Below are 25,875 nucleotides of genomic sequence, written 5' to 3' on the forward strand. Positions count from 1 at the left end.
GAACAGCCCCAACTTTCTCAGTCTGTGCTGAGGTGCTCCACAAGGGAGGTCCTTCAGCCCTTTGATATCCTCACAACCTCCTGTGGACCCACTCCAATACTTCAATGTCCTTCATGTGCTGTGGGAAACAGAGCTGTATGCAGTCACAAATTTACACTTCAGAGTTTAGCATTAAGTTTATATATAAACATTTTAGACCTTTACTCTTCATTGACATTTGATGTGCATCAAACTAAAAGATTTTCACTGTGCCTAAGTGATTATTTATTAAGCCAATTTCTACAACTTAAAGGTTAAGGTCAGTTCCAATTCCATAACTCTATCTCATTTAGAAAATAATACCAAATTTTAATCTCCAAAGAGATAGCCCTCTTATTTTAATGCAGAACTATATCCATTAAGGGTAAACACATGAGTGTTCCTTTTATGTTAGTAACAATTCTGTTCCCAAAAATACACTCAGTCAGGTGGCACTTTCATTAACAACATGTTCTAAAAAACACAAAATAATAAAACTATAAAGAAACAAACCAAAACAAAACATCTAAACAAACAAACACAAAAACAACTAAAAGAGATTAATGTAACTGAAAAAAAAATAAATAAAACCCCAACAAACAACAAAACCAAACCAAAACCAACAAACCCTCACATTGTTAAGCCTGATGAGAAGCTGAACATCTGTTGTGCCCACAAGATAGGAAATCCAATGCTGGGTTTGGAAATGGCATTTTATATACTTTGCTACTAACAAAAAAAAAATGATTGTGAATTAACATATAATGAGAGGAAAGAGTCTGAAGGTGCACTAGGGGATGTTTAGGTTGGATATTAGAAGAAACTTCTTGTCTGAAATGGTTCTCAAAGACTGGCTCAAGCTTCCCAGGATGTGGTTGAATCCCCATCCCTAGAGGTGTTTTTTTCAAGTTAGAGAATGGTTGTACTCAATGATCTTAAAGGCCTTTTCCAACCAAAATAATTCTATCTTTATATGTTTGTTTAGCACCAGACTTGGTAGTTATAAAGTGGTCAGACCTAAGGCTCTTAAAAGTCTTTTCCAACAAAAATGTTTCTATGATTCTATGATTTATTACATCATGACCACAACTTGTACCAATACATCTCCTTCCTGTGTGAACTATGAAAGGTTATTAATGATAAACAAAAATAGCAAACCTCAAAAAATAAATAATAAATAAAGAAAACACAAGCAAAGAAACAAAAAAAACCCCAAACCAACTAACCAAAACAAACCAAAAGGAAAAACAACAATCTCCCCCAATACAATCCAAGAGAACCCCAAAGAAACAAACAAAAAACCCACCAAAGTCAGCACAAGCATAGAATTATAGAATCTTAAAGATATTTAGTTCCAACCCTCTTGCCATGGGTGGGGGCACCTCCCACTAGACCTGGTTTCTCAAGGCCCCATATAGACTGGCCTTGAACACCTCCAGGGAGGGACTGTCCACAGCCTCCCTGGAAAGCTGTTCCAGTGTCCCACCACCCTCACTCTAATTAATTTCTTTCTGATATTCAACCTAAATCTACCTTCCCCTGGCTTAAATCCATCCCCTCTTGTCCTATCACAGTGGATGCTGATATAATGAGGATATTTCAGGCAGTGTCCTTATGACCTTACTGGAAAACCAACATGAACTCTATTGAAGGAGGGACAGGTCTGACTAAACAAACAACCTGACTGCAATTTGCTGCAGCCCATTAGCTGCTATCAATGCAGTGAAGACCATGAAAATTGAAACATGGTTCATTAACTGTGTGTTGGTTTTTGAGAAGTAACTCTGATATCTATGTTCTCTCTGATGACCAAGAAGAATCTGCACTGCAGCAACCTGATGACGTGTTTCGGTGCATAGCTTATTGACCACCTGCTGCTTAATATGCTACAGATGATACTTTAACAAGTCGCATGAAGCTACCAACAGACAAGAAAGAAAAGCCTCTCATCTGAGCTTGACTGAAGAAGGATGCTTCAGTCCATAACAAAACTACTTTTTTCCCTCCTAAACTTCAGAATGATTTGCAACAAGAGCAGGCTGAAACTGGATTTAGGTTTGACATTAGGAAGAAGTTCTTTAATATGAGGGTGGTGGACCACTGGAATAGGCTCACCAGAGAAGTGTTGGAGGCCCCATCCCTGAAGACATTCAAGATCAGGCTTGTTGGTGCTCTGAACACCATGATCAAGTTGTAGACAGACGGATGTTGGTCTCTTCTCCCAGGCAAGCAGTACCAGAACAAGAGGACACAGTCTCAGGCTGCGCCAGGGGAGATACAGGCTGGATGTTAGAAAAAAGTTCTATACAGAAAGAGTGATTGCACATTGGAATGGGCTGCCTGGGGAGGTGGTGGAGTCACCATCACTGGAGGTTTTTAGGAGAAGACTTGACGGGGTACTTGGTGCTGTGGGTTAGTTGCTTGGGCGGAGTTGGATTGGTTGATGGGTTGGACGCGATGATCTTGAAGGTCTCTTCCAACCTGGTTTATTCTATTCTATTCTAAGTTGAGGCTGTTCCTGCTCACTGCAGGGGACTTGGACTAGATGACTGTTAAGGGTCTTTTCCAACTGAAAGCATTCTGTTATGGTTCTATGATAATTCTATGATGATTCTATGGCTTTTTAAAAATTATACTGTTTCTACTAAAAATATAAATTCCCTTGCTGAAGTAGACCTTAAGGAAGGATTACTGAGAAGTGTGAGACTTTTTTCTGAGATGCACTGTGGGAGATCAAGAGGCAATGGTTATACATTGAAGTAGGGGAAGTTCTAACACTATAAAGAAAAAGAACATAAATGTGAGGATATCAAACACAGGAGCAAGTTGCCCAGAGCAGTTCTGTAATCTGTCCTTGAACTGGCTAAACAAAGCCCTCATCAGGCTTCAGTGTGAATTCAGACCTGATATCGTTTTGAGTATGAAGCTTCATTTGCTAAACTCTTTTCCAGTGGGAATTAATTCTATGGAGAAGGGAATCATAGGATCATAGAATGCACTGGGTTGGAAGGGACCTCTAAAGGTCATCACCAAAAGACTTCTAACATTTCCAAATATTATTTTGTAGATGTATGATCTCTATGTATAGATGCATCATTTAGATTTAGTAAAGAAACTAGGACACATAAACTCAATATAAATTACCTACTGAAGGGAATAATCATCTTTTGGTCTTCTATAGACAAAAAAGAGAGGCAAATTCCTCCATAGACTAATAAAGAGTTGAGAAGTTTTATGTAAAACTTCAGCCTTGAGAGGAGTAATCTCCAGGGAGACCTTCTAGCAATCTTCTAGTAGTTGAAGGAGGCTCCAGGAGAGCTGCAGAGGGAAAAAGGCATGGAGTGACAGGATAAGGATAATGGCTTCAAACTGGAAGAAGCTGGATTTAGATGAGACATGAAGAAGAAATTCTTCCTTATGGGCATGATGAGGTGCTGGAACAGGTTGTGAGGTTCCCAGCCTGGAAGTGTTGGAAGACAGGTTGGACAGGCCTCAATCATTTTAGTAGGAGGTCTCCTTGTCTATGGCAGGAACATTGGAACTAGATGATCTTCAAGGTCTCTTCCAAGCCAAACTATTCTATGACATAGATGTGTATATTCACACACATGAAATTCACCCCCTAAAAGTCAGGAAGGAATAAAATAGACTTGGTAGGGGAATTCAGTAGATCACCTAGTAATGCTCTTCATGGTGATACCTATGCACTCCAAAAGATAAGTTTCTGGGTTCTCTGGGTTTGGGGTTTAAATTTGGGTGGGGGCTAGCTTAAATCATTCTTTGGAATTAACTTTAGAAACACTTTGCACCATGTTTTCACACTTGCAAAGTCACAAACAGTGAAACCCAACACCCTGATATCAGCATTTTGTATTCATCAGCCAAAATAAACATATTTGCAGAAGAAACAATTAGGTGGAAAGATAAGACATGTCTCTTCCTGAAGACAAGCCTATGCTAGATACCCCACGTGCTAGATAAGCTTCCCCAAAGAGTTAATCCGTATAAAAGTAATTGTTTTTCTTTGCTGCCAAGGGCAGGAAGACCTTGAACAATCTGCTGAATAAGTGTGGGTCGCATAAGTTGGAGATGCCTGAAGCCAAACTGAATTTTTATTTTTTTCTAAGGCAAAAATTAGAGGAAAAAAAAACATAAACCCACAAAAACAACCCCCCAAAAAAGCCAAAAAACCCCCACCACATAAAAGCAAAACAAACAAACAAACAAAAACCCACCCCAAACCAACCAAAGAAAAACAACAGAAGGAAAAAAAAACAACACACAAAATATAAATCAAATCCAACCCCCAAATTAAATCCATTCTCATCTGTTCTCATATCTGGCAAGGTTTGTAAAGTTGTTGCAGTGGAGGATACCTTAGTAGAAGCATGTTCGTGGAAGAAGATAAGCATCTACTTCCATTTCTCAGAAGCCATAAGGAAAATGAGACTAAAAATCAACAATAAAGAAAATGAGAGTAAAAATCATCAATATGAAACCTATAACCACTGTGCAATCAAATAACACTAATGAATGGCTACTTTAGGAAGTGACATCAGTATCATAGGCACCTTCAACAGAAAATAGGTCACTTCAGTAAATGGAGGTGAAAGCACATTGAAGAAAAAAAGAAAAAAAAAGAAAAAAAAAGGCTGTCTTCACATTTCTCTTCAAGAGAAAATAGACCTTGGCTATGTTAACGGATGATATGAAATCTCTAATGACTTCCAGTCTCACAACATAAGCTTAGTCAACATCTGGCATGATATTCTACACTTGGAAGTCTTAGTCTTGACTGACTGGATTTAGGCATGGAGCCAAAAGAAGTGATGAATCACTCTGCATCTCAGCAATCTGATATTCTTACATCAGAAGCTGGAGGAAGAGAGAGAAGTTATTTGTTTAAAGCTACCTAAATGGCATAGAACTGGGGTGAAATTCTCATTGTTAACACAGTTGTATTTTAATTGACCTTTAAGTGGTAATTACATATTAAATAATTATACATGGCAAACGTAACTCTATATGTTAAATGAGATGCTATTTCAGGGAAGAGGTCTCTCACCTGGAAACAACACAAGTAATTTCTAGTCATAGAAAATGTTGGCAGAGATTTCTCCTCCTTTTTATTCCATTAAAATCCTACTACACTTACAGGGCTACTTTATATTGAATATATTGACAAGCAATGAATATTCACAGAAATAAAGTAATTTAGAGACTACATTTTCATATGGTTGGATGACTGTTTGATGTAATTCATAGAATTCTATAGTGGTTTGGGTTGGGAGGGACCTTCAGGATCACCTAGTTCTAATCATTCTGCCATGGGCTGTGACACCTTCTACTAGACCAGCTTGCTCTAGGCCCCCATCCAACCTGCCTTTCAACACTTCCAGGCTTGGAGCCACACAATTTTTCTGGGCAACCTGTTCCAGCACCTCACCACCCTCATGGGGAATAATTGCTTCCTCATGTTTTATCTAAATCCAGCTTCTTCCAGTTTGAAGGCATTATCCTTCATCCTGTCACTTCAAGCCTTTGTCAAAAGTCCCTCTGCAGCTCTCCTGAAAGCCCCTTTCAGCTACTGGAAAGCTGCTGGAAGGTCTCCACAGAGCTTTCTCTTCTCCAGCATGAACAGGCTAAACTCACTCAGCCTGTCTTCATGTGGAAGGTGCTCTACCTCTCTCCTGAAGCAATTAAAACAACAGCTGCATTAAAGGAGAACTGAATATTGCTACCAGTCAAGCAAAAAGCCCCAGTCAGATTGCTGGTAAGAATAAAAGTTCTTCTACCAATTTTGTCTTAATTCATCCAGCTCAGACATATTATTTCTATTATTTCCTATAATGCAATGCATCCCACTGGGCAGCCTGTTCCAATGCCTGGCAGCTCTTGCTGGAAAGAAAGTTTTCCTAATATTCAATCTAAACACCCCCGGCACAATTTCTGGTCATCTCATCTCATCCAATTGCATGACACTAGAGAGAAGACATTAACACCCACCTCACTCCAACCTCCTTTAAGGGAGCTGTAGACAGCAAAGAGGTCTCTCCTTAACCTCCTTTTCACCAAACTAAACAACCCCAGTTCCTCACCAGACCTGTTCTCCAGACCCTTCATGAGCTTCACTGCCCTTCTCTGGACCTGCTCCAGCACCACAATGTCCTTCTTGTAGTGAGGGCCCCAACACTGAAATCAGTACTCAAGGTGTTGCCTCACCAGTGCTGGTGAGGGGAACAATCATTTCCCTGGTCCTGCTGGCCACATTATTGCTGTAAAACAATAATGATAGAGATGTTCATGGTAAAGATGCACTAGGAAAGGGAGGCTCTAAATTATTCTAGAGTCAGAGCCCAATGGTCCACTGAGAGCAAATTGATCATTCTAATTCAATAGAGTAGATGGACTTGAAGAACATTGCAGCATGCACCAAAGTATCTATGTGCCTGAAATCCTTAAAATCCATTTTCTTCTCAAAACTGCATAATGAGGCATTTAATGTACATTTCTTTTTTCTTTATGATTATTCTTAGCCAGCTGAACTTAACCTTTAATTGAATGTAACATAAATAATTTAAAATGCTGGATTGGTGACACTTTAAAATGGAGAAAAAACATTAAGTATATTCCCAGTATAAATATAAAATGCCCTTTTCATTTCTCACCAGCTAAAGAATCTCATTTATTATAATTAATGCTGGAAAGTTACTTTTGTTGGAGTCATTTTCACATTAGTGGGTTTTAACTGTTTTCATATAATTATCAGCTGCAAGTTTCTTTATTTCTTATGACAATTGTAAAAATTAAAAGAGCTACAGCTCTTACAGCTGAATAACTAACAAGTTTCTGAAAGAGTCACAGAAAGCATAGGATCTTTAAATACATTAAAACATCAAACTGAAACAAAATTCTGCTCTTCTGAAGCACTAAGAGGCATCTTCCCTAATAGCCATCATCAGTAATGGCACAGCTTTTTGCTTTGAACTCCAATAATATCAGCGAATAGGTTGCTAATTTGATCAGGAAACTAAAAATCATTTTAAAGCATCTACAGAGATCATAGAATTGTAGATTTTTTTTTTCCATTGGAAAAGACCTCTAATATCATTGAGTGCAACCATCAATCCAGCACCACCACAGACATTAAACCATGTCACAAAGTGTAATGTCCACACTTCAGCATTGCCAGGGACGGTGAGTCCACCACTTCCCTGTGCAGCCTGTTCCAGTGCCTGATCACTCTTCCATCAAAGAAATTTTTCCTAATACCCAACCTAAACCTCCCCCTGCACAATTTCAAGGCATTTCCTCTCATTCTATCACTTGATAGTAGGGAGAAGACACCAACCCCCACCTCACTCCAGCCTCCTTTCAAGGGAGTTGTAGATGGCAATGAGGTCTCTCCTTAGCCTCCTCTTCTCCAGACTGAAAGATGATTTAATGCTTCTTAATTACTGTGCTAACTATCTCTTTGTGCCTTAACAAAAGAGCAATTATTTGTTAAGGCTCCTAAAACATTCAGCAAAATAACCTGCTTTATATTACTAACAGTTGTACTCCTATATGTTACACTAAAAGTAATTCATTAGGCAGCAGATTATTTTTTCTAAGTACCTGAACATACTGGTTGGAAAAAAAAAAACCAAACAGCAAAGGTTAGAAAGTATCAGGGCAGCTCTAGTTGAATTAAGCATTGCAAATTCATGGTTGGACACAATGATCTTAAAGGTCTTTTCCAACCAAAACGATTCTATGATTCACTTCTAAGATCAATAGGACACAAATAGGACACCTGGACCTCAGCAAGGCCTTTGACACTGTTCCCCATAGCAAACTCCTGGCCAAGCTGTCAGCCCATGGCTTGGATGGGAGCACACTGCGATGGGTTAGGAACTGGCTGGAGGGCCGAGCCCAGAGAGTGGTGGTGAATGGTGCCACATCCAGCTGGCAGCCTGTCACTAGTGGTGTGCCCCAGGGGTCAGTAATGGGCCCCATGCTCTTTAACATCTTTATTGATGATCTGGATGAGGGCATCGAGTCCATCATCAGTAAATTTGCTGACGACTCCAAGCTGGGGGCAGGAGTTGATCTGCTGGAGGGTAGAGAGGCTCTGCAGAGGGACCTCGACAGGCTGGACAGATGGGCAGAATCCAACGGCATGAGATTTAACACATCCAAGTGCCGGGTTCTGCACATCGGCCACAACAACCCCATGCAGAGCTACAGGCTGGGGTCAGAGTGGCTGGAGAGCAGTCAGGCTGAGAGGGACCTGGGGGTGCTGGTCGATGGTAGGCTGAACATGAGCCTGCAGTGTGCCCAGGCAGCCAGGAGGGCCAATGGCATCCTGGCCTGCATCAGGAACAGTGTGGCCAGCAGGAGCAGGGAGGTCATTCTGCCCCTGTACACTGCACTGGTTAGGCCGCACCTCGAGTACTGTGTCCAGTTCTGGGCCCCTCAGTTTAGGAAGGATGTTGACTTGCTGGAATGAGTCCAGAGAAGAGCAACAAAGTTGGTGAGGGGTTTGGAACATAAGCCCTACGAGGAGAGGCTGAGGGAGCTGGGGTTGCTTAGCCTGGAGAAGAGGAGACTCAGGGGTGACCTTATTACTCTCTACAACTACCTGAAGGGAGGTTGTAGACAGACGGATGTTGGTCTCTTCTCCCAGGCAGCCAGTACCAGAACAAGAGGACACAGTCTCAGGCTGTGCCAGGGGTGGTTCAGGCTAGATGTTAGGAAAAAGTTCTATACAGAAAGAGTGATTGCCCATTGGAATGGGCTGCCTGGGGAGGTGGTGGAGTCGCCATCACTGGAGGTTTTCAGGAGAAGACTTGACGGGGTGCTTGGTGCCGTGGGTTAGTTGTTTGGGTGGTGTTGGATTGGTTGATGGGTTGGAAGCGATGATCTTGAAGGTCTCTTCCAACCTGGTTTATTCTATGTATGTATGTATTCTATGTATGTATGAATGTAGAGCTCAATTTATTAAATAACTTCTTTAATATACTTTTATCATCTTTGAGGCAAAATATTAATTTAGGGAAAGGGAAGCTACCAGCAAGAAGCTACAGGGCACACAGTCTCAAACTGCACGAGAGGAAGTTTAGGCTCAAGATGAGGAGAAAGTTCTTCACAGAGAAAGTTGTTAGCCATTGGAATGTGCTGCCCAGGGAGGTGGTGGAGTCACCGTCCCTGGAGGTGTTCAAAAAGGGATTGGATGTGGCACTTGAAGCCATGGTTTAGTAGTCATGAGGTGTTGGGTGACAGGATGGACTTGATTATCTTTGAGGTCTTTTCCAACCTTATTGATTATATGATTCTATGAATAGATGAGGAAGAAAAGCCTCATCATTCTGAGCTTCAATCTGCAAATTCTTTGAAGAAGTTAAGGATGCTTTTGTTCATAATAAAAGTTGTCTTTTCCCCTCCCGAACTCCAGAATGTTTTAAAACCAGAGAAGGATAGATTTGGATTGGATATTATGAAGACATTCTTTGGACATCAAGAAGTTCTTTTCTATGAGAGTGGTGAAACACTGGAACAGATTGCCCAAGGGAGGTGGTGGATCCCACATCCCTGGAGATGTTCAAGGTCAGGCTTGATGGAACTCTGAGCAACCTGACCTACTTAGGGATGTCCGTGCTTACTGCAGTGAACTTGGACTGGATAACCTTTAATGGTCCCTTCCAACCAATACATGCTATGATTCTACTAAATGCAATTAATGTTTTGAGCCATATCAGGTCACTACAGTTCCTTTTTCTTCAATTTGATTTTTTGTTTCCTTTGTTGATAACAGTTCCAGACAGAAAAGAACTGTGGTAGAGAAAATATTTTAGTTGTATAACTGAAGTTCCTCAGTTAATACAGCATTTATTGAGAAACTTCTGGATAAGGTCTTTATTTTTTGAGAAGTTGTCCCATTTAAATTCAGAGCATGAGTATTAGGATGTGGGACTCTACCTGGTAAAAGCTAAAGGCAATTGTTTCCTTTTGAAGAGGAAGGCAAGAGAAAAGTGTTCACTTCTCTGAACCTTTGGGGGCATCTTGGGCTTTTCTCTGCTTTCCCATTGTAATTTGTGAGATGAGATATGTCTGCATCTCCAGTTTCCACACCTATGCCCCTGGCAAGTGATCTATGCCTCTGAGGAACATCCTTTGTTAGGAACACCATGGCATTTGCCCTCTGTATTGCCATTTATGCAATCCACTATGAATTCCTCTTTGACTCTCCAACTGCTTTGCTTCATTAGGCCTTCTCATGCCGTTCTTATTTGCTAAAGTTTAAACCTGCAGATATGGCCATTTCCTCTATAGGATGAAACAAAAGGTGAGAAAAATCAATTCTACTCTGGCCCTCTGCACATTATTGTTGAGTTCCTCTGATCCAAACTGACACAAAGACATTTTGATATAGACTAAAATTTCAAACTTTTTTTTTCCCTATCAAAGTTAGTGCCATCCTGGTAAAGAACAGAATATTTTATACTTGTTTAAAAAAAAATAAAAAAAAGGACTGGTGAGGGGTTCCCCTGCTAGAAAGCAGTTCTGTGGAGAAAGATCTGGGAGTGCTGGTGAACGCGATGGTGGACAAGTTCACCATAACCAGCAATGTACCCTTGTGGCCAAGAATGCCAATGGCATCCTGGGGCACATTAAGAAGAGGGTGGATAACAGGTGAAGGGAGGTTCTCTTTTCCCACTACTCTGCCCTAGTGAGACCACATCGGAGTACTGTGTCCAGTTCTGAGCTCCTCAGTACAAGAGGGACAGGGACTTGCTTGGGAGAGTCCAAGAGGGAGGGTCACAAGGATGCTGAGGGGACTAGAGCATCTCTCTTATGAGGAAAGACTGAGAGACCCAGGGCTGTTCAGCCTGGAGAAGAGAAAGATCAGAGGGGATCTTCTCAATGCTAAGCAAGAATTAAAGGGTGGGGTTCAGGAGGATTGGGCTGGCTTTTTTAAGTGATGGCCAGTGCCAGGAAGAGTGGGCACAGACTAGAACACAGGAGGTTTCACTAGATCTGTGATCTTAAGGAGAACCTGTTTTCCCATGAGGGTGCTGGAGCCCTGGAGCAGGCTGCTGAGAGATTTTGGACTCAGCTTCCCTGGAGATATTCAAAGCCCACATGGACATATTCCTGTGCAACCTGATCTAGGTGAGCTGACTTAAGCAGGGGACTTGGATTCAATGATCTCCAGAGATCACTTCCAACCCCCAGCAATCTGTCACTCTGTGCTAACATATGGCATCCAAATTATTAAACCTTTTTCTTCCAGGCTTCCTCAGGCCTGTGCCTGTGCCTGTGCTAAAATCTGAGACTTTTGGTCAGAGCATGCCAAGAGTAAAACCATGGGTTTACTCATGGTTTATGCTGGTTTTATTCCTATGCCAGTTTGTTGTACTTCTGCACACCAACATGTTGGAAAGAAGATCTCAGGGAAGATGTGAGTCAGACTGTGCAGGTTCCATATGACTTGTGAGTCATGATGTGCAGGTTCCTTCCATGTTGTCAGATGGATCAATCAACATTTTTTGAGTGCTTAGGACAGCTGAAATATTTTCTTCTATGTTCCACATGTTATTGAGGAATTTCTATCCTCATGCTGTTAGAAACTCAAGTAAGCATGAAAAAATTTTGGTACAAATTTTTTGAGCACTTCTTTCACCCTAAATGTTTTAACTGAATAATGAAACTGCATAAAATAAAGTATCTTATGCTGTGGAGCAATGAATCAGACATCTTTAAACACAGCTACAATATGTGTCCAGTTCTGGGCTCCTCAGTTTAGGAAGGATGTTGACTTGCTGGATCATGTCCAGAGAAGGGCAACAAAGTTGGTGAGGGGCTTGGAACACAAGCCCTATGAGGAGAGATTGAGGGAGCTGGGGTTGCTTAGCCTGGAGAAGAGGAGACTCAGGGGTGACCTTATTGCTGTCTACAACTACCTGAAGGGGGGTTGTAGTCAGGCAGAGGTTGGTCTCTTCTCCCAGGCAACCAGTACCAGAACAAGAGGACACAGTCTCAGGCCGCACCTGGGGAGGTTTAGGCTGAAGATTAGGAGGAAGTTCTATACAGAGAGAGTGATTGCCCATTGGAATGGGCTGCCCGAGGAGGTGGTGGGGTCGCTGTTGCTGGGGGTGTTCAGGACGAGGCTTGACAGGATGCTTGGTTGCATGGTTTAGTTGATTGAGTGGTGTTAGATGATAGGTTGGACACAATGATCTTGAAGGTCTCTTCCAACCCGGTCTGGTCTATTCTATTCTATTCTATTCTATTCTATTCTATTCTATTCTATCCTATCCTATTCTATCCTATCCTATTCTATCCTATTCTATTCCTTGCATTTTAAAAATCAGCATATATAATAGTATCAATCATGTCTCTTCTTGTGTCACCCACCCATGCTCTCATCTTCCAATGCCACTAGAAACCTAGAAGACAGCTGAAATTGACTGTTTATAACTCTCTCATGTACTTAAAATCATAGAATCACAGAATCGTACAATCACATGGAATCATTTTGGTTGGAAAAGACCTTCAAGATCATCAAGCCAACCATTATCTAACTGTAACAAGTTTGGCCATAAACCAAGGTCATCAAGTTCAACCATTATCTAACTATAACAAGTTTGGGCATAAACCATGTCTCTTGCACCACATCACTGTAGCTTCTAAACATTTCCAAGGATGGGGACACAATCACCTCTCTGGGCAGACTGTTCCAGTCTTTGAAAACCCTTTCTGGCAAGAAGTTGCTTCTAATGTCCAACCTCAACGTTTCCTTGTACAACTTGAAGCCATTTCCTCTCATTCTGTCACTTCTTACTAGGGAGAAGAGACCAACACTCACTTCCCTCCAACCTCCTTTTAGGGAGCTGTAGAGAGTCAGAAGGCCTCCCCTCAGCCTTCTCTTCTCCAGGCTGAACAACCCTAGGTCCCTCAGCTGCTCCTCATCAGACTTGTTCTCCATAGCCTTCACCAGCCTCATTGCCCTTATCTGGACATACTCAGCACCTCAATATCTTTCTTGGTATGAGGGCCCCAAAGATGAACCCAGGACTCCAGGTGTGGCCTCACTAGCTCTGAGTACAGGAGCACAATCACTTCCTTGGTCCTGCTGGTCACATATTTGCTGATCCAGGCCAGGATGCCGGTGCTCTTCTTGGTCAGCTGAACACACTGCTGGCTCATCTTCAGCAGGCTGTTGATCAATACCCCCAGGCCTTTCTCGGCTGAGAAGTTTCCAGTTACTCTGCCCCAGGCCTGAAGTATTCATGGGGCTGTTGTCATCCCAGAGTAGGACCCAGAAATTGTCCTTGTTGAATCTCATACAGTTGTTCTTGGCTCATTGATCTAGTCTGGTCATGCCCCTCTGCAGAACCTTACTACCCTCCAGCAGATCAACACTCACACTCAATTTAGTGTCATCAGCAAACTGACTGAGGGTGCCTCCATCCCCTCATACAGGTCATTGATACAGATATTGAAGTGAACTGGCCCCAGCAATGAGCCCTGGGAAACACCACTTGTGACCAACTGAATTTGACTCAATTCCCCACCATCCAGACAATTTTAAACCCTTTGTATTGTCCACACATCCAAGCCTACTTGAACTCTGGCTATGCATGAGGCAGCTAAAATAAACTTATTCTCAGAAATGTCAAATCTACTGAAATACCACGATAATTCCTGCATTTTTATTGCAATAAGTGAGAGGATATGGAAGCAATTCTAACACAAATTATATAATTCAGGAGCAAGGAATGATAGCCCCTGTTCATGCAATTAAACATTGGAAGATTAATGAAGGCACCCCACAGTTTTTTGTTTCTCAAGGCCTCATTGAAAAACCCTTCTCTCAAGATTTCCTCTGTGGACAGTAATTCAAAGCAGTGTTACAATCTCAGAAAAAGGCAGGAAAAAACACACCTTAGATCCAGAAAACAATAACAAATCCTAAGAAAAAAATAAAAGCAAAGTAAATACAAAATAGAACCAAACCAAAATAAACTAAACTAAACTAAGCTAAGCTAACTAAAAAACTCCAACACACACACACACACCACCACCCCCCAAAAAAAATCCCAAACAAACAAACCACAAACAACCCATCTCTTCGCTGGTGTACATGAAATTTCAGCTATACTACCCTGGGATTTGACTTCCCTTGTTGATGAAATAATGTAGATTGCCTAAGAAAAGAACAAGTGGCCCTGCAGGGTTCTTTAGGATTGATTTGCTCCTTAGATATAGGAATTAAACAGGTAAAGACAAGAGTGGGAAGCTGGTGTGGGCATGTTTGATTGCAAGAGAGCACACAGCCATCAAAATAAATTAATACTAATCAATACTGACCTTCCTTCACTCTTTACATCTTACTTCTTCCATCACCTAAATCAAAATTTGTATTTATATCTTAATTTGAAATACAGACCAAGCAGAGATTTGAATTATGACACAAAATGACTGGATTATTAGTAGTCAAGGAGGTGTTAGGCAGAAGGTTAGACTTGAATGATCTTAGAGATCTTTTCCAACCTCTAAGAGGCTGGAAAACTGAGGGGGATTTTTGATAAAGGTATGGAGTGACAGCATGAGGGGCAATGGCTTCAAAGTGGAAGAAGCTGTATTGAAATGAGACATGAGGGTGGTGAAGCACAGGAACAGATTGCCCATAGGAGCTGTGGAAGCTCCAAGCTTGGAAGTGTTGAAAGCCAGGTAGGATGGGGCCTTGCTCAAGCTGTTCTAGTAGGAGGTGTCCCTGCCCATGGCAGGTGTTTTGGAACTAGATGATACTGAATGTCCCTTCCAACCCAAACCATTCTATGATTCCATGGTAAATGATTTTGCTTAAATGTAACAATGCAACACATCTTGAAGGCACTTCGGGACATTGTCAAATTACCATGGTGGTGTTGGGTTGATGGTTGAACTCAATGATCTTAGAGGTCCTTTCCAATCAATTCTAGGATCCTGTGATTCTGTAACTTGGAGTAATACCTTTGTGTTCTGTGTACTTTCATTCTAATTTTACTCAAAGTCTTAAGATAACAAATTAAGTTAACATTACCACTTTTAGTTATGACCTAGACAGGCACTTGCCAGTTTAATATGCTTTAAATTTGATTTTTTTCTCTCTCTTTAAATGTCATAATTTCTGTAAGTTCACTTGTGTGGCAAAATACTTTTGTCCCTACAGTCCAAGTACAGTATTTTGTAAATACAGTCAGATTTGGATTTGAGTCAATAATTCATATTTAGTGTGTCTAAAAAGGAGACTCAAGGCAAAGATAGTTTCTTCTTTTTCTTCATCAGTCTTTTATGTTTTTTTTCCATATAGAAGAAATAAAACCCTACCCCAGCTTTTAGAACACCAAACCCAAATTATCAAAGCTGGATGAGAAAGGCAAGAGCACTAAAATTTTCTATTTTATAAAGGTTGTAGAGTCTAAAACATTGCCATTTGCTGCAATGAAGAGTAAATAAATGCACAAATAGATGAGTAGCTAGGAACTGGCAGTAGAGAACAAAATGTATAAAATGGAGAAGAAATACCCCTATTAAGGGGTATAAAAGTCCCTGTTAAGGACTTCTTTTGGATCTTCATTATACTTGAAGATTAGAAGGGACAGAAAGATCTAGTATTGTCCAGGAAACTGGAGAAATTGCCCTTAAACATATGTAGAGAAATGGGAGAATATAGCACTCTCATTTTTTCTTCCTGAACCGAGAGAAAATAAATTTCTCTTGATTATCTGCATTAGAGGTTTTGGTTTTTTTTCTTCCAGGAAAGAAGCTGCCATAGATGCAAAGGTTGCTAAATATTCCATTCATAAACCAGATGTCTCTTCTTCCTTGAGTCTGTAAATTTTGGATTGCATTTTGTCCTCAGTCTACATTCAGAACTCCGACAGTTATCAAAGGGAGTTCTGCAGTCTGCAGCAGTGGGAGGCAGCCTGAGCTAGCAGCTGGCACAGAGGACTTGGACAAAAGCCTAACTCCACTGAGTCAATAGCAAAGCCCTCATCAATGTGACTGTAGACTGGAAGTTGGTCTCCAAATTATGACTTTTTCTAAGGGGTAGGTAGTGTTTGGATCAACTGGCAGATGAAAGATCGATCCCTGGGCATACCGCTTCACTCGCTGATGTCTTAGTTCTCCACTTTTCATTTCAGTATGTTCTTTCATATCCACCTTGGTGAATTGATTTGAAATTCAGAGCTGAGGAAGGTTATGTAAGTGCAACTGTCTGGATCTCATGAGTATTTGCAGGAAGGTCTGACTCACCAAGACGTGTACATGTGTGCACACCCACAGGCACGTAGAAACCCTTCTCTCACTTCATCCTAGCAGATAGAACTGTAGGGATGCTTCTTTAGCAAACCAAAGTCCTTCTCCATTTTCAAATTATTGCTCAATAGCCTTTATATTTTAAAGGCAATAATAGAAAGACAATTTTTAGTAGCTGACTGGTATAAAAATATTCTTTCTAAAAGTGACGAACAAATATTGATGTATGCACTTCATTTTTCAGAGCAGGATGCTGAAATACAGAATATAGAATACAGAATTAACCAGGTTGGAAAAGACCTTCCAGATCATCAAGTGCAAACTATCACCCAACACCATCCAATCAACTAAACCATGGAACTAAGTGCCTCATCCAGTCTCTTTTTAAACACTTGCAGTGAAGAGTATGTAAATTTTAAGAGCAGGATACTGAAACGAGGAGTGTTTAATTTTTATAAGCAGGATACTGAAATTAAGATAATTTTATTTTAAAAAGCAAGATACCTGCAATTAGGAGACATATACTTTTTAAAAGAGTGTGCTGACATATAGCATATTTAAAGAGTGGGATATAAAAATCAAGAGAATTTTATTTTTAAGAGCAGGATCATGAAATAATACATATTTTATTTTTAAGAGCAGGATGCTGAAATCAGGAGATTTTATTTTTGCAAGCAGGATATTGAAATCAGGAGCATTACATTTTAAAGAACAAGATACTAGCATGAGGAGGACTTTAAGGGCAGGCTACTGAAATCAGGAGTATTGTTTTTTTTTAAATGCAGGATGCTAAAATCAAGAGTATTTTATTTTGAAGAGCAGGATACTGAAATCAGGAGCATTTTATTTTAAACAACAGGATACAAAAATCTGGAGCATTTTACTTTTAAGGGCAGGATACAGAAATGCAAAAAAAAAAAAATCTAGAGCAGGATATTAAAATCAGGAATGTTTTATTTTTAAGAGCAGGATAGTGCAAATAGGAGCTTCTTTTTTTTTTTTTTTTAAGAACAGGACAATGAAATCAGGACTATTGTATATTAAGAGTAGACTATAATATCAAGAGTATTTTATTTTTAACAGCAGGATGCTAAAATCAAGAGTAAATTATTTTTAAGTACAGGACATTGAAAATCAGGAGCATTTTAAGATCAGGATAATGAAATCAAGAACAGAGGAAATAATCTTGTGATACAGCTCCCAGATAAATATAAAAGAAGAGGAGACATATGCTCATATCCTCACTCTTGAACACAAAGTGAATTAGAGCAAATAAAATGGAAAAGAAACAGAGAACAGCAAGAGAGAGATTCAGAAAATCAGGAAAATGCTGAATAATTTGTTAGATTTGCCATCAATGTGTAGGGATGGATTTCTGACACAGAAATGCTCTTCCTTTGGATTCCAGAAGCCCCAAGCATAACTTTTCTGAGCACAGAAAATCCTAACCAAGCTGAAAACAATTCATTTGTGGAATCATAGAATGGTAGATGTTGGAAGGAAGCTCTGGAGATGATTGAGTCCAACCCCCAGGCAAAGCAGGAACACCTAGGGCAGGTAATACAGGAACACATCCAGATGGGTTTTGAAAGTCTCCAGAGGAGGAGACCTAAGAGCCTCTCTGGGCAGTCTGCTCCAGGGCTTCAGCACCCTCACAGTAAAGAAGGTTCTCCTCATGTTGAGGTGGAACCTCTTGTGTTCCAGCGTGCAACCATTGTCCCTTGTCCTATCACCAGTCAAAAGAGACTGTTCCTTTCTTCTTGGCACACACTTTTGAGATATTTATAAACATTGATAAGATCAGTCTTCTCTTCTCCAGACTAAATAGGCCCAGGTCTCTCAGCCTTTCCTTATCAGACAGAGGTTCCAGTCTTTTCATCATCCTTGTAGTCTCTATTGGACTCTCTCCATTATTCCCTTATCTCTCTTTGAACTGGGGAGCCCAGAACTGGACACGATATTCCAGATGTGGTTCACCAGGGTAGAGTTCAGTTCTGGGGCCTTCACTCCAAAAAGGGCATTAAAGAGCTGGAACAATCCAGAAAAGGGCAGTGAAGCTGGTAAAGGCTGTGGAGAACAGGTCTAGTGAGAAGCACTGAGGGAACTGGGGTTATTTAATCTGGACAAAAGGAGGCTGAGGGGAGACCTTCTGTCTCTCTCCAACTCCCTGAAAGGAAGTTGGAGGCAGATGGTCATTGCCCTCTTCTACCTAGTACCAGGTGATAGGATGAGGGGAAATGGCCTCAACTTGTGCCAGAGGAGGTTTAGGCTGGATGTTAAGGAAAACTATTTTCCTTCAGGCGTAGTCTGACATAGGAATAGGCTGCCTATGGAGTCACCATCCATGGAGCTGTTTAAGAAATACGTGAACATGATACTTTCGGGACATAGTTTTGCAGCCATCATAGTGTTGGGTCAATAGAATCAATAAGAATAGAATCATGAATCACAGAATCATAGAATCAATAAGGTTGGAAAAGACCTCAAAGATCATCAAGTCCAACTTGTCACCCAACACCTCATGACTACTAAACTACAGCATCAACTGCCATGTCCAATCCCCTCTTGAACAGCTCCAGGGATGGTGACCCCACCACCACCCTGGGCAGCACATTCCAACAGATAACAATTTTCTACCCACCTCCAGCCTTAACCTCCCCTGGTGCAGTTTGAAACTGTGTCCTCTTTTACCGGTGCTGACTGCCTAGGAGAAGAGACCAACCCCCTCCTAGCTAGAACCTCCCTTCAGGTAAATGTAGAGAGCAATAAGGTCTCCCCTGAGCCTCCTCTTCTCCAAGCTAAGCAATCTCAGCTCCCTCAGCCTCTCTTCGCAGGACTTGTGCTCAAGTCCTCTACCCAGCCTCATTGCCCTGCTCTGGATATGTTCAAGAGTCTCAATAGTTGGATTCAATGATCCTAGAGGTCTTTTCCAACCAAATCCATTCTATGTTTCTATGATTCTGTGACAACACACAACCTAAAGTAGCTGCCCATGCTTCTGTAGTATGTTAGTAACCTCATAAAGCAAAAAAGATAGAACTAAAAATATCTAGCAGCACTAGGGATTTGTAACAATCAAAATGCACTTCTCTCCATTGTAAATATACACTTCAAAGGGCAAAGAACTCTCAAAGAAAAAATGTCATATAGTATTAACTATATGTATATGATAATGAACTTATATTTATTAATAAGTTTATAATAAGTTTATTAGCTTATATGTATAATATAAATCCTTTCCTCTGTGAGCAAACTCAGACATATGGGGTGAGGTCATCTGAAGGAAGATGGTAAAATATTTAAAAGGGTGTGGGGGTGGGGAAGGAATAAAACAGCTGATGTTCTTCTGTGCCAGGTTTATTGCCTTACAGAAGCCTACACCAGCATAACAGGGATCCCTGCACAGTGTGTTTTCTGGCTTAGAAACTTGGGTGTATTTTTCTCCCTCCTTTTTTTTCTTACAGTTTTTTTCCCCACAATACTTCATTCTCAACTGTTTCAAGACAGAATACATCACTGAACATGTCCGTGTTCCAAAACAGCTCTGTTATATATTGTTAGCTTTAGAGAATCCAAAGTTCATTGTATGCCTAGTGATAGTTTAGGATTAATCAGAAACAAGGATAAAGAATTGTTATGTATAAATTTTATGCAACCATTTGTGCAGCACTGTCTGGTATTTTGGATTCAGGCAAGTAGGGTAGCATTTATATAAAAGACATTGAGACATATTTTTATTAACATGTAGATGTAGCAGCACTGAGAGGAGCAACAACGCAAAAAAGGAGGTACTAGAATGCAATCACTATGCTGAAAACTTTTCATAGAATCATAGAATCAACTCATAAATTTGATATTCTAAAAAGACCACCATGAGGCAGCAATGTGCCCTCATAGCCAAGAAGTCCAACAGTTACCTGGGGTGCATCAAGAAGAGTGCAACCAGCAGGTCAAGGGAGTTTTTTCTCCCCATATACTCTGTCCTAGTGAGGCCACACTTGGAGTATTGGGTCCAGTTTTGGGCTCCCAAGTTCAAGAGGGACAGGGAACTACTGGATAGAGTCCAGAGAAAACTACAGAGATGATGAGGGGACTGGAGTATCTCTTACAAGAAGAGGCCTGGGGCTGTTTAGCCTGGAGAAGTCTAGACTGAGAGCAGATCTTTTCAATGCTCAGCAAGAGTTAAAAGGTGGGGGGCAAGAGGGTGAGGTCAGAATCTTTTCAGTGGTGTCCAGGGAAAGGACAAGGGACAATTTTGATAGCTTTCAGAGGAATTTTAGTGTTGAAAATATGCTTCACATCAACAACAGGAAGACGGTTAATGACTTGTGATAAATCAGGTCCTTTTTTATTCATCTTCTTATTATTCCCCTTATTTGTGGTGGTGTTCATCTTCTTCTTTGTATTTCTCTTCATTTTCTTCTTCATATTCTTCTTCTTCATATTCCTCTTTTTATTTGTATTCTTCCTCTTTGTATTCATATTGTTCTTATTCTTGTTCTTACTACCACTGTTTAGAAAACCATGATGTAAAGCACATGGTGACTATGAACTGCTCAAGTCAGGAGGACAGGTAATTCTATGAGTTGGGTTTTTTAATGTTCCTCTGAGATACGTGGTATCAGGCAGTGTCAAAGCCAGAAGGCTATGACTAAAAGACCAGGAAACTCATTTACCATGGTAATGTCTTTACCCTTGATATACAAACGCGAATGTAATAAAAATGTTCTCAGGAAAATTACTGTCCAATTTAGGTGAAGACAGCCCCATTCCAACAGCAAAATTGGAGAAAGCAGCTTCACATATGAACAGAATTTCCTTCTAAGGAACACTCCAAGGGCAGGGGATAAATTAACTCAGAAGTTACTTCTGTTTCTGCAGATTTTCCTAATTAACAAGATCTTTGCATACTGAATTTTCACAGTCAATCTGCTAACATTTCTTTTTTAATTCCCCCCCCCCCCTTTTTTTTTTTCCTCCCCACCACCACCCTGCATCTGATACCACAGCTAATCATCGGAACAAAACTTCCATCTACATCTGATAGTCATGTAGGCTGGAAGGTAATGTACAGCACATTCTATATAAAAACACTCCACTCTTTCCTTTTTTCTTTATTTTTTTCTTTCCCTGAGAAAACAGAGAGAGGGCTCGAACCAGCAAACAGAAAGCTGAATTTCCTATTTACTTTGACTGAACTCAACCTTCTTACATTTGCTTAACTCTAAAAAAAACAAACCAAAAACAAAAAACCAAACAACTAACACCCTATTTTCCTCAGTCAGTTTGGGAGGAAAAAGAAAAAACAAAACGATGAAATACATCACAGGGTTTGGTGCACTGTGCTGAAAATGCTCCTTTCAAATGAAAGGAATTCCAAAGCAATTAGTTAGAACTGCACTTTTTTTCGCAGTTAAAATAAAGAGCAAATATTGAAAGTCATAATATTATTATTAATATAAACTAAGATAGCTTCCAAAATGCTATTTCCAGGGAAAAAAAAAAAAATGGAAAGCTGAATTTCCTCTTAACTTTGACTGTGAACTCAATCTTCTTACATCTGTTTAACTCAAAAAGATAACTTATTTTTGTTAATCATCTTAACATGGGGGTGGAAAGAAAATATGATATACATCAGAGGGTTTGGTGTACTGTGCTGAAAAATGCTCTTTTCAAACTTTCAAGCAAAAGGAATTCCAAAGCGATTAGCTAGAGCTGCGCTGTTTTGCAGCAAAATTAAATAGTAAATATTTGAAGTCATAACAATTATTATTAATACAAACTAAGAGAGCTTCCAAAGTGCTGTTTCCATGGAAAATCTGCCTGAAAACCCACAACGGTTCCCGCTGAAAAATCTCACCAAGCTAAACCCAGCAGATTACCTAGATTCCAATTAGATGTGACAAATGAACCCTTGACAGATTTAAATTCCAATTCTATTTCTGTCAGAGAGATCAGTTAATGTTGCAGATGAACTGATCAGAATTGGAACAATGCAGTTGTGCTTAAAATAGTGGGGGGGGGAAACCTGCAAGTGGACTGAAGAATCAGATCACAGAAAACTCTTTCTCAAATGTCAAGTATTACATGTATATTGGGGGGGGGCACAGAAATGAAGTACATTCCATCCTGCTCTGCCATTCCTTTGAGATTCATGTTAACAAAAAATCTCTGGAGGCAGGTGACATGCCACTGTTGAAATGTTGGCTTTTAAAGTGTGACAGTAGAATCCTAAGTCTATAAAGTCTAATTTTCCTCACAACATCACCCACTTTGCAAAGTCTGCAGTTCAAGGTTTAAGAAAGGAGAAAGAATTCTTGTTTGCTATGTGCAAGTCCTGCCATTCAATGCATTACATCTAATATTCAATATATATATACTATATTTTAATGGCAATTTTTTTATTAATTTATTGACAGAATGATACATTTTCCTAGCTCCATGTTTCTATCTAGTCTATCCAGACAATGCTAATGTCTGTATTTGCAGACATTTATATACAGACATATTTACAGAAGAACTACAAATTCTTCCTTGCCATCTTTCAAAAAAGCCCCAAGCCAAACAAAACAAAACCAAAGTCACCTCTAAAATGTTATGATTATCAGAAGGCAACACCAGTTCTCCCATCAACACACAACCATAAATAAACTGGTTTGCTTTGATTTTTTTGCCACCATTCAAGCACTTATAATTTTCAATTACACTTCAGTAAAAGTTTTGTTTTCCACTGGCTACCCAATATATTTAAAAACAGATTCCATTTTAACTCTAAAGTTTTCCCACTCTGGTTCAGGCATATTCCAAGTATTATCTGAACTTGGAATTTCATCTCTAACCAACACCTGCACTGCTATATATCCAGGGCAATTAACAAATAATTTTGGTTCGTCATCTGCACAATAGAATCTTAACCCAAAGCAGAAAATAAAATAACCTGTAATATTAGACATGCATGTAAAAATAGATGATAAAATAAAATTATCAGACCAATTTAGATATAAAAACCTAAAAAATCTTGTTTTCTGACATTTGTTGCCCATTTAATTTTTCTCCCCTACCACACACCCAGAAGAATGAAATTTAAAGCGATATATTCATATAAACCACCAGAGAGAGGATATAGACACACACTTATACACACACATAACCTAATAGGTTTAGATGGATACTATTAGCTTGGTGTGGGGTCAGGTAGTCATTTGCTGTTGGGATATACATTGGAAACAAGTGTAGACTGCTCTAGCCATTTTTCACTTGTCCATTCTCGATTTGGCAATGTCTTACCATGAATAATACTAATAATTTTATTTTTTACATTCTTTTTAAATTGAGTCTATCCAGGGAAAGAAAATAACCTAAACAATTATCCAGTGCTGTAATCTCTGAAAAGCTAAAGCATGCATTCAGCTAAACTAATTCATTCTGTGAGAGACAACATCCCCCCGACTTCTTGTATATTCCCACCCATTCCCATTGGATTAGCAAAGCCAATATTTCATTAGTTATCAAAAATCTATACATTTTGACATGCAAGAATTTCTTGGGCAAAAGAAAAGCCAGTGATGTCTTTTCCACTGCATTAGCCAAGCCATTATTTCACTGGTTATAAAAAAACCTGTAAATTTTGGCATACAATAGTTTTTGGGGCAAGAGAAAAGACAATGAGGTCAACAGTTGACTTCCTAAACTTTTAGATGGAGCCCAACATGAGGAGAACAATAAAACATTTAGGTTTTATGAATCTCAAAATGAAAAGAGGATGTTTATAAAGATTCTAAATAGTTTTTAGATGGAAAAGAAAACAAACCCTTTAAGTTCAAATCACCTTTACTTTTGTAATAGCTGCAGAATTTCTATGGGATAAATAAAGATCCAGCATTTTTCCCCTTATTACATCAACAGAACTTTGATTTAAATGAGATGTTCAAAAAGGATTGGGCAAAATAAAGCATGAAGAAAAGGAAAGCAATCTTCTTTTCTACATACCAAATGACAGTGTTACTTTGAAGACAATCTATATAATATTTTTGGGGAAAGGGAAATCTCTTGAAATTTTTTTTTTGGGGGGTGGGAGGGGGTTATTGGGTTTTTTGCTGTTTTTTTTAATCCTACTTTCTTTTGCTGATGCTGTACATATTGCATATTGTAAAATTTCCTACATAGCTGTTAAATGAAATAAAATAAAACAACACACCAACAAACAAACAAAAAAACCCACAGGAAAAAACAAACAAACAAACAAACCACAACAACAAAATATAAAACAAGGAAGAAAAAGAGAATGCATGTCCCTTATGGTCTTTTTTTCTCAAATGGAAAGTATGGAATTCAACTCAATTACCATCTCCCCAGCCCTCTCTTGGTATTTTGGTTTGGGTTTTGTGTTGTGGGGTTTGTTTTGTTTTGCTTTCAGTGTTTTAGCTGCTTTTGCAGTATGCTTTTTATATCATGGCAAGAAAAGAGAGTGCTACTTTTATCACTAGTGTTATGTTCCATTATTGTGTATATCTGTGCTCTAGCAAGCTTTAAAAAAAAATCAAATAATTGTAAGTTTAGCTATTTAATGTATTTATTTTATGGTTTGGGACTGACCTTTTCAAAAGTCTACTTTAGTATCACTTGCTAGTGAGATTATGTGTGTGGATGTCGTGTTTGCCCCTACCATTTTCCATATGCTCTGCCTCACCAACACTGCCATCCGGCGTAGTCCTTTCGTAGTTGTCCTCTGGGAGTGGAAGGGCACCCAGTCTTGGCCCTGATGAACTCTTACTGCTTGGTGTTTCTGACTCCTCCAGACCGCTGTCATAGCAACTCTGCAATGACCCCTGATGCGGGTCCTGAGGCTGACTCACAACAGAAAACGTCACTCTACGAAATGGCTGCAAGAGAAAAGATTCTGAATGTCACTGACAAGTTCGGGCTTTCAACTGAGTCTTAAAACATGACTTAAGCAAACTGATATTTTTATATACTTTCTTTTTAACATTTATCAATTTAAATGAAAGCAATCAGCAAAGTACAGTCCTCAACAGGCTGCTGGACAGAGTATCTGTGGTTTTGTATTGCCAGGTGCAGTCAAGAACTTTTCAAGTGGTTGCAAAAGCTAGGACAACTGTCTTACAGTTATTTATGAATTCGGGGAACTTCCTCTTTTATTCAGTATTAATAAGCTGAATGGAATTGGTATCATCAGCCTGCAGAAAGTTGTGTGCATGTGCATGGCTAAGGCAGCATTCGTGCATGTAAACCCTCACCTGGAAACTGTATGGGGGGTGTCAACAACTGAAACGTGCCCAGAAGGCTTCCTTAAAATCACCTCCTGCGGTTTTGAAAGGTAGTTGGCATGAGAATGGGGGAAAATGAAGGGGAAAAGAAAAAATAGGAAAAGAGGAAAAAAAGAGAAAGTAATAAAGGGGGGGGGGGGGCAGAAAGGGGAAAAGAAAAGAAGAAGGGAATAAAAAGAAGGAGAAAATGAATGGAAGAAAGAAGGAAAAAGAAGGGGGGAAGGGGTGGAATGGAGAAAAAATAGGGGGGTAAATAGGGGAAAAAAGAGGGGGAAAAGAA

The 25,875-nt window shown here is 39.8% G+C and overlaps 1 protein-coding gene across 3 annotated transcripts in view; it reads right to left on the reverse strand.

Annotated features, from left to right (window-relative positions):
* PCDH7 (protocadherin 7) overlaps positions 1 to 25,875 on the reverse strand; it is a 245,517-nt gene that overhangs the window by 99,935 nt on the left and 119,707 nt on the right. The window contains exon 2 of one of the 3 annotated variants that reach the window (XM_054164205.1): positions 25,082 to 25,190. In XM_054164205.1, coding sequence (XP_054020180.1) covers positions 25,082 to 25,190 — 109 coding nt within the window. Of the gene's footprint in view, positions 1 to 24,973; positions 25,191 to 25,875 lie in introns of all 3 variants that reach the window. The other 2 variants (XM_054164199.1, XM_054164193.1) reach the window with 2 other exon arrangements.

This window comes from Dryobates pubescens, chromosome 1 (genome assembly GCF_014839835.1).
Source record: "Dryobates pubescens isolate bDryPub1 chromosome 1, bDryPub1.pri, whole genome shotgun sequence".
In the NCBI taxonomy this organism is placed as follows: domain Eukaryota; kingdom Metazoa; phylum Chordata; class Aves; order Piciformes; family Picidae; genus Dryobates; species Dryobates pubescens.